This window comes from Branchiostoma belcheri, unplaced genomic scaffold (assembly GCF_001625305.1).
Source record: "Branchiostoma belcheri isolate BF01 breed outbred unplaced genomic scaffold, Haploidv18h27 scaffold22, whole genome shotgun sequence".
NCBI classification, from domain to species: Eukaryota; Metazoa; Chordata; class Leptocardii; order Amphioxiformes; family Branchiostomatidae; genus Branchiostoma; species Branchiostoma belcheri.
Genome location: NW_017803713.1, coordinates 152610 through 162305, shown reverse-complemented (window position 1 = coordinate 162305; position 9696 = coordinate 152610). Strand labels below are relative to the sequence as shown.

The following is a 9696-nucleotide window of genomic DNA, read 5'->3' as shown; positions in this document are numbered from 1 at the left end:
CGTTGGGGCGGGGCATTAACCCTTTATTAATATGGTGAGATAATCCCTGGTCAGGTGTGATAACCACCGAATAAACCACCAAGTGAACGTAGCGAATGAGGTGGTTTATGAGGTTGTTATAATCAGGGATTATCTGAGACCATATACACCAAGGATAAGGCGGGGCAATTTCAAATGGCAGTGTTTGGAATTTAGGGAAACACAAACATCATTAGACATATACATTTTGTAGATATAGAGCTTGATTTGCATAAGCAATACAAAAATGCTACTGTACAATGTTTATTAGCCATTAGGCCACACCAATTTAATTTCTTTGTTAACGGATTCGCCGCTTCATTTTTTTCTGATTTGCAAATAAAAATAAAAATTCAGAATCAACTGCAAAATGCTCATATTTTGCCCCGAACAGTTGAAAACAGTCCTTTTCTAACTACTTGTTACAGTCATTCCATCTTTCAATGCAGTGGTATCATTAAAAGTTCAAAATTCATTGCTTAAATTTTGAACCTGCCTGGTGTGTTGACTTCATGGCTCCTATCGTACCATTTTGGGCCATAATAGGATGTCTAGGCCTGTTTTTATTTTTATTTTTTTTTCGCCCGCCCGCTCCATTATTTTCCTAGAAAAATCTGTTAACCAAGAAATTAAATTGGTGTGGCCTTAGCAGTTGACCTATATTGCTTTCTTACCTAGTATATGTAATGTTTTACATTTAGCTTTCCTTTTTCATCATACTGCAAAGATTATCTGACCACAAATCAAACAAGAGTTCCGAGATCTCATACCTTCATGAAATATGGGCTTGGCATGTAAATTTCTTAATTATGGAAATGACCTCTGAATTACATAATTTATACATCGTGATGTTAACTTTTGATTAATTTACACATTTCCCAAGTATGAAATTCCCATCATTTACCTCTAAGGAGTCATAGAATTTTCAGATTAATTATGCAAATTAGGTCTGTATTTGCATAACTGGTATCTGGTGATATTTCACCTGCCATAGATTATAAACATTACATGTATCAAAGTCACATGATGTCATGTAAAACACTTACTTAGGATTATAGAATTTCCTCATTAATTATGCAAATGAAATCATCATTTGCATAATTTGCAACCAATAATGTAGATCTCTGTCTTTGCTACCCACATACCAAAAATCATAACTAGAAAGGCCAATATTTGCTTTGGAGCAAATACAGCGATGGGTTCACCACATTTTACGACATGGCAGGGAAAGAATGAGAAACACAAGGGAAAACAATGATTTACATTGATATAACTATAATATGAAGTAAAATACAACTAAAACAACAGTTGGATAGCTATTCCCTACTTTATTGGTTAGGATTTTTAATTGCATAATGCAAACTGTTGATTTTCAAAATAAAAAAAAAACGTCCATGCCCCGCATTCCAATGCTGGAGCAGGAAAGCTTGAAATACCTACCAAAACACTTGAATACAGACATACTGTCAGTATGGAAATGCTCTGTGCAGGTGTTAATCAAGTTAAATCCCAACAGCCAATCAGCAAGAAATGCTCTGTGCAGGTGGAAATGCTCTGTGCAGGTGTTAATCAAGTTAAATCCCAACAGCCAATCAGCAAGAAGAATAGAGGAAAGCTGCATGCCTATTGGTTGATGCCCTGCATTCCATTGTGATGACTCATGCCCAAACGTGGTAAACAAGGCACACTAACACAGTAATACATTTGCTATAACACAGCCAAAAAACTCAAATAAAACCAATCTAAAAGCCTGTATCACAATAATTTAAAAAACGCCTAGGGGTATTTGCCCACTGTACCTCCATACCAAATTTCAGGACCTTGGGCCCTAAAATGAAGAAGCTGAATCCATTTAAAAAATGGCAGGAGAAGAAGAAGAAGAAACATCAGAAAAAGCAATATGGTTTCACCACACCACTTCGTGGTGTGGTGAACTCATAAAAATACATAAGTTTGTGAATTTATCTGCTAGCTCTGAAAGATTTTGCCAGAAACCCCCCCTGCAGTTCCAGAACAAGCTGCTTGGGGGACCAAACCCACACCACTTATTACTGACAGGAAAAGCTGCCACTCAAAAATCAAGACCATGGCATGTCCAGGACAAAAGATTAAAAAACCTGAAGTTCTTATGCAGTATCAAGGCCAGCCACCAGGGGGCCCAAAATCGACTTTGACCTTTGCCTACCCAATACCACATACCAAATATCATTACAATCCATCCAAAGGTTAAAAAGTTATGTTGGCTACAAATGTGCTGAAACACAAACACACACACACACACACACACACACACACACACACAGACAGGCCAAAAATAATACCTCCATTTTTCATGGAGGTAACAATCTAAGTGTACATGTGTACGATATATGATAAGACCCCCTATTTAATGATTAACTAAAGACTGTTTGGACTTTTGCTGCCTTGATTGTCTGACTCAGCATGACTCACTGAGTGTAGAGTCATGAGACCAACTTGCTGTGTTGCAAATTGACGGCCTTATTTTAACAACCATATGCTCAGACCTGACTGCTGCATCTGAAATGCACATTTCCAGGCAATGTTGTGGTAAGTTGTCAACTATTTCTACAAACTCCGAAGACCACTTCTGTCAATATTATTTGATTTTTAACCTCCTCGCAAAGACACAGCTCGGATGAAAGAAAAGTATGACTGACATATAACTTTAATCAAGTTTAGATTTTGATGCCTATCAGACATCTTCCTCAGAGCTTCTCACTGAACTCACTCACTGTCCAGTTTATCGTCTGTTGTTCCCCGTCTTCTGAGGGTTAGACGTGCTTGCACTGTAATACCCAGCCTTCAATTTTGATGACAGCCTGCTGCTTGCCTCTGTCCTGTGGATTGATGTTGTATCTTCCCTTGTCCCAGTTATTTATATTAATTACTGACTGAGGTTGACTTCCTTTTCCAGACCATCGATACGCATTGAAACTTAAGCAGGTGAGAGACTTTACCACTTGTGTAAAATCTCAATATCTTAGTTTTTAATTCTTACATCTAAAGTTAATACTAGGGAATATAAAACTATGAATTTACTATTTCAACACTTAGATATTATATATGGCTAAATAAGACACTGTCTAGTCTTTTGGTTTATGAGAAAATCAATATGGGGTTGCCGGTTAGGTTCAGAGGAGATCAGGCACACCAATTTACATTCATTACATTTGCTAAAAGAGTAACACTGATTAGTTAATAACATCTACTCAGGTAGTACTAGTACAGGCACTAACCATTAAATACCACCAAATAAAAAAAATGCTTAATTTAAGGGAAAAAAACTGTCTGCAGAATCAGTCATGTCAGAGGTACATGTATGTAAATGGAGGACTGGTATGTATTCTACAGCAGTATGTCAACAAGAACAAAAGTCTGTCGTCCCTTGTCTGGACAGGTCAGACTTGTCAGAGCCTTGTACTAATGAAGGCCACTACCCTGGGTACCAAACCTTTGGTCGGCTTGCAATTGGCGGTAATTTTTCGGCCTGGGCCTTTACCAAGCACAGGCGAGTTATACCACGGACCTATCTCCAGCTGGTTTCCCTGTATCCGCTGACTTCCTGTATTATGCTTATTATAGTCTTCTTTTGCCACCGACCCAAGTGAACAAACCTACACATAAGTTATACAGCTTTATTATTTGGTAAAGGTATGATTGAGCTACATGTACATCCTTACAACTTTTGTTGGGAAATTCTATGAGTGTTTGGTGTTGATTACATACATCGTACATATGGCATGTAAGAAAATCCTTGGTACAAATTTAGTGCACAAGGCCATTAAACTTCAATCACTGTATAATATAAATACATATAAAGGTGTTCCACTAACAGAAGTCCCTCCCATGTAACTTGCCATAAACAATAAAATATAGACCAACAAATTGAAGCAAATCTGTCTTTAAATTTAAGTTGAGCTATTACTATCAAATATTGATCATGATTATAATTTAAAGCAAGTTAGGGATATTTCAGACAATTTCTATCAGTCAGTGAGAAGAGTACTAAACAATTTGGAGATAATCTGTATTAGATTTCACAGACTCGATAACATAAGTGGTATGGATGTATGAAATATTATGCTTTGTATGTGCTTCTTTTTCTTCTCCTGCCATTCCTTTAAATGGATTCAACTTTTTCTTGGCCCCAAAAAAGACTTGGGGCCAAATGACCTGAAATTTGGTATGAAGGTACACATATATGTAGTAGACTCGTAGAGTGGGCAAATATCAATAATATCAATACCACTTTTAAAAATTGTATAATTTGTGTACACTTTTTTCAAATGTGCCTAGCAATGCATGGGAAAGAATACCATTGCAACAGACCACAGACCGCTGGCATGAAGACTTAGTGCAGAAATTTGTTTCATTGATGGGATGATCCTTGAAAGCACTGTATGAGAATTATTTCAAGAAGTTTTGCTGAAAAGCACATTGGGGTTTTGAGCACTACATGGTGAGGGGTTTGAAAACACTAGATATAGTGATCATGAAAAGCACATGACGGCTAAATTGCAATATAACGTTACATGAAATTTTGACTGAAAAGCATGTGGTTTCAAGTCAATATTTTCGATATACAAATTGTACTTTTTACTGAAAAGCATTGTCAAGTCTTAGAATATTTTTTGCCAAAAAGCACATTCATAATATAAGGTTGTTGAGAATGGTTTTGACTAAAATCAAGAGGTCCCGGGTCCAAGTCCTGACATGCCACCGATCTTGTGCCCACGGCGGTCAATTTCTAGGGTAAAGTTTCCAATTCTATGGAAGGGTATCAGGTTACCGGGGTTCCACGCGCGGCTTCTGTGGAGCCAGTCTCAACGGTGAACATTTTGTTAAGCAATAATAAGCAGTTTCACAGGGACTCTGTTGTCCAAATGTGATAAAATCAGCATTGCATATACCTCAAATGCTGTTGTTTTTATTACAATGCTTTAATGTGTGTGAAATCACTCTCAACACGTCGAATGCTTATTCTAGATCAATCGATGTCAATATCCAAACAACTGATTTAAACCGACCCCAAATCTCCCAGAAAATCCCATATTTTTGCATGTTAGAGAACAGTATAACAAAATTAAGATTTGAGTCGGACAGTTTTCTTTATTTCAAAGTTAAAGTGTTGCTAAGGTCGAAAAATTCGCCCAAAAAAGCACTTTTTCAACTTCCAAGACGGATAATTCCAGAACGCCGCCATCTTTAAAAAATCCGTCCGACACAGATCGAGATTTGTGTCTTACCTACAATTTAAAATGTTTCTGAGGTAAATTGAATTTGTTTTTGTTGCGGTTTAAATACCATGTTTGCACGCATGCTAGGCCGTGTGAGTAAGTGCTTGGGGTAACTTATATCCCCGTAAACAACAATTACGATCGTCAAGGTCACACACGATGACGGCAGTAGCTTCGTTACATGTTGCATATCCACCATAAAACTGGGCATAGATATACTGTCCCGAAATCGGTTTATATTTGTAAAAAGGATAGTTTTTTTACTGTTAGGCGGTACCCGTGTAAAAACGGGCTTGAAACCGCGGGTTTACTGTACATGACCGCGGGTGAACCCGGATCGAACGAACGTTCGGTTCGATTGACGTCATATCGAACATGATTCGATTCGAATGACGTCATATCGAACATGATTCTGTTCGATAAAAAGGTTGGAATATTTGGGCCCAAATTTGACCATCGTGCCTTGGGAAAGGCTATTATAAATTAGTTTACACTACTTTCCCCACTAGATTCATTGTGAAAATGAGTATTGTCAGTGCCCAGTATTTGTTTCAATGTGCAGGACACAACACCAGCAACAGCTACCTCTGCTCTGCATGTATTGCACTGTTGCAATTTTAATAACTCAAATCAATATAAAAGGCAGTGTATGGGGAATTGGGGACTACATGGGGGTATTGAGAGAACATGGAAAAGGTTGATATTAATAGAACAGTTCATTTTGGAATGAGGGAAGAGGTGGAGTGAAATATGCTGTATTTGCTCTTGAGCAAATGTCTGCCTTCTAGTTTTTGAAGCCTTTTAATGTCCTGACAATAAGGAATTTGTCATTTCTAAAAGACTTTGAGTTTGAAACCAATTTTTGCCTTTTCTTCTCAATTTCTAGATTCTGAAAGAAATCCCATCTTTCAAGAAACTGACAAATGGCTGTAACAACAATGAGGTTTGCTACTCTACTTCAAAACACCATCAAATGGAGCAAATGTTTCAGGAAAACATCAAGCGCAATGTCTAAGACTAGAAGTCAGATCAACTACTAGTATCAATGGCCACTGAAGAAAATGATCATGAATTATCAATTGCCAGTGACAATTATGTTGAAGGGCCATCTGCAGATGGCCTGGTTACAAGTGATGCTAACAATTCCAAGAAAAATTGTGACCCCACAGTGGAGCCAAAAACCACAGAATCTGATCTGGCATCTGCATCTGAGCCTCTCATAAGCTCTTGTAACCCCACCATCAATGATGGTGATAAAATTTCCCTTCTGTCATGCCTATTAGTTGGCTGTAAGGGTAATGGCAAAAGCCACACAGGCAACACTATCCTGGGACAGGAGGTCTTCAGAGTCACCAGGAAAGGAGGAACAGAAACCTCCAGCCTGTGCAGCAGCAGCCATGAGGTTGATGGAGTCAGTAGGAAGGTGACAGTAGTCGACACCCCTGGAGTCTCCCAGGAGATGACAGAGTCTGAGTTTGAGGAGCTGGTTCGAGCTGTGAAGATGGTTCCTGAGGGTTTTGATGCCATCTGTCTGGTCTGGGACTATGACAACTCTGAGAAGAATGAAGACAAGGAGGTCCAAGTGTTTCAGTCCCTCCACAGGCTGTTTGGTGATGGACTGTACGAGCATCTTGTCCTCCTGGTCACACATGCTCAGCAGGAGGAGATTACAGAGTTCATAGAAGGCCTGCCTGAAGCCATGAAGAACTTGCTACCTGCAAATAAGGCCGATTACATAGTTGCAATTGAAAACAAGCCTGATAGTGACTCATTCTCTGTAAATAAGGAACAAGTGAACAAACTGCTGAGTGTTGTTGAAAATATGTCAAGCAAGTACAAGGAATCCGATCTGTCCCGAAAGTGTCAAATCATTCAAGGGCCAGGACTGAACATTGCCATTGTTGGTAAAACTGGGGTAGGGAAAAGCCATACAGGAAATACCATTACTGGATGTGATCATGATTTTGAAGTAGCAGACATAGCATCATCTAAAACAACAGTATGTGAGATTGGCTATAGAGAGAAAAAAGACAGAAAGATAGCTGTTTTAGATACACCAGGGGTGTTTTCCACTGAAGACCATAACTTGGAGAAGATGACTCAAGAGTTGTGTAAAATTGTGACTCTATTTGGTAAAGAGGGTCTCCATGCACTTGTGGTTGTTATAAGTAGCAGAGTCAGATTCACAGAGTCTGAAACCAAAGCAATCAACATTTTTCAAAACTTGTTTGGCAGCACCTTCGTAAACTATGCCATTATCGTGGTTACAGGAAAGGACAATCTAAGAGGAATAAGCGAAAGTGAGTTCCTATCAGCTCCAGAGAGTTTGACAACAATCTTGGAACAGTGTGGGAACAGATCTGTCTTCTTTGACAATACAACAAGGGATGAGACACTTAAAAGACAGCAGCTGGTCAAGCTTATCGACATGATTGATGAAAGAGTGAAAGAAAATGGGGGTCCATACACTGATAAACTCTTCCAAGATGGGAAAAGATACATGGAGGAAATCCTTGAAGGAATAAAAAGGCAAAAGCCTACTTGGTCTCTGATAGAACAACAGCTAGAAGCCAAGCGAAGAGCAGCAAAAATGGACCACTCAAAAGCACCTATGTACAAGAAAATCTGGGACATCATATATAGATATCTGTGGACGGCTTAGCATATGTAACCCTCAGAAATTTGGAAACAAAAGACACTGAACTGGCCACGGATCTCAGAGTGATGTACAAAACATGAAGAAGTGTCAACTTGAATCCAATTTATTATGACAAAATGGAAAGAAGTACTTTGAATTCTACTCTGCTCCCACATGTGGGATATCTTCATGAGAGAACATTAAAGTCTGATGAATGATAATATTATGTCTCTATTGAATGTTTACTTCATGTTCCAGAGTGCAGAATGTTAAAATGGCATATGCATGTGTCTTCCTGTAGTTTCCAGATTGTGGGTCAGAACTATAATTCAATACTCAACTTGATTAGAATACAGCTTACTGCATTCCACTTTAAAGTGCTCATGACACCAAAATACTACGGTACCTTAATTTTGTAGTTGACAAAACTAGACTAGTAAGTAAGTGATGGTTATCCTGTTACATTTGAAATTTCAATGTCCCACCTTGGAAAAGTCAGCAACAGCCAGTCGCGGCAGACTATTTGCATTCTCTGTTTTTTTTTTTTAAACTTTAAAAACTTTTGCATTTCTGTATTTTTCCTCAGTTGATGAACAGAAATTCATTTCTAGAAACCATTATGATAGCTGCAATATGGTTTCTAGAAATTAGCTTGAATTTTAATAATGATTCATGAAGTCTACATGTACGTGCTTACAACGCCGCTACAATTTTGACCACGATTTCATGGAGAGTGACGGTGCACGGAGGTAGAACACGCTGGGTACGGCGTCGTCATATAACAGAGTGAACATTCCCCGTCTTCTACTGTTGTGCAACGTCTACAATTTAAACCGCCATAAACTGCATATCGCGGGAAAGGTATTAACGGGGGGTGCCCTAATTCCGTGCTATGTTCCATGCAAACGCACAGACCTTTGGTAATAGATTATCTGACCAAAAACCCGCGCAACATGAGATATAATATTGACAGATAAAGATCACAACGATTAAAACTGCACAGCTGTGTATTTCACTTGAGTGTAGTGGCTTGCACCCAATCGTAATGGTTCACGAAACGCACGGCAGTTTTTTTGTCATTTTGCCGGTGGAACGTTCTATCGCAACAGGGGTGCCCTAATTCCGACCTAGTGTTTAACACAGGTCGATATGAGAAGAGAGTTTAGAAATAATAATACACAAATTATGACTAAAACAATCTACAAATGTTTTCTGTCCCAAACAAGTCCTCTTTTTTACGATTACGCGACTTGCTCCAAAGTGGCTGTTTGAAAAGCAAAACCTGCATTTTTGACACGCTCGTCAACCCCCGAACAAGCGTCAAATTCACACATATTTTTCACTCGTCTGTTGTCGGAGTGTAGGAACTAAAACAAACTTTGTGAGATTGCCGATATCAACACAAAAACATAGTCCATTCTTGTGATTATTTTTAGGCGCGTGCTCCCATGCATAACGCCGCAACAAGGATTTTTCAAACTAGTTCGGTATTAGGGATGGGTCGGAATTAGGGCACCCCCCGTTAGGTTTGTGGGGAATCAGGATATCAATTTTATGAGGGTTACTGAATTGTTGGTGCTTATGACAGTGACAATGACATACATAACTCCCATGGTTTCTGCTCCGTGTTCCACCATGGAACACACAGGGTGCTGCGGTTTGAATGGTGTTAATCTTGTCTATTTTGGTTCTGCACTCCCATTAAAAACACTATCAAACTACATAATTATCAAATTAAAGCTTAAATTTTAGGGAACCAGAACACACAGTTTCAAGTGGGAT

The 9696-nt window shown here is 38.8% G+C and overlaps 2 protein-coding genes across 2 annotated transcripts; both read left to right on the top strand.

Moving 5' to 3' along the window:
• Nucleotides 1-6283: 6283 nt before the first annotated feature.
• On the top strand, nt 6284-6981 carry LOC109470086 (immune-associated nucleotide-binding protein 11-like; the record flags this gene model as incomplete). Its single annotated transcript, XM_019768865.1, has 2 exons — nt 6284-6299; nt 6560-6981. Coding segments are annotated over exons 1-2 (438 nt in total), but the record flags the coding sequence as incomplete, so codon positions are not given.
• Nucleotides 6982-6999: 18 nt separating this feature from the next.
• Nucleotides 7000-7938, top strand: LOC109470085 (immune-associated nucleotide-binding protein 10-like). Its single transcript, XM_019768863.1, has one exon. The coding sequence runs from the start codon at nt 7099-7101 to the stop codon at nt 7936-7938; it is 840 nt and encodes a 279-aa protein (XP_019624422.1). The 5' UTR covers nt 7000-7098.
• Nucleotides 7939-9696: the final 1758 nt, after the last annotated feature.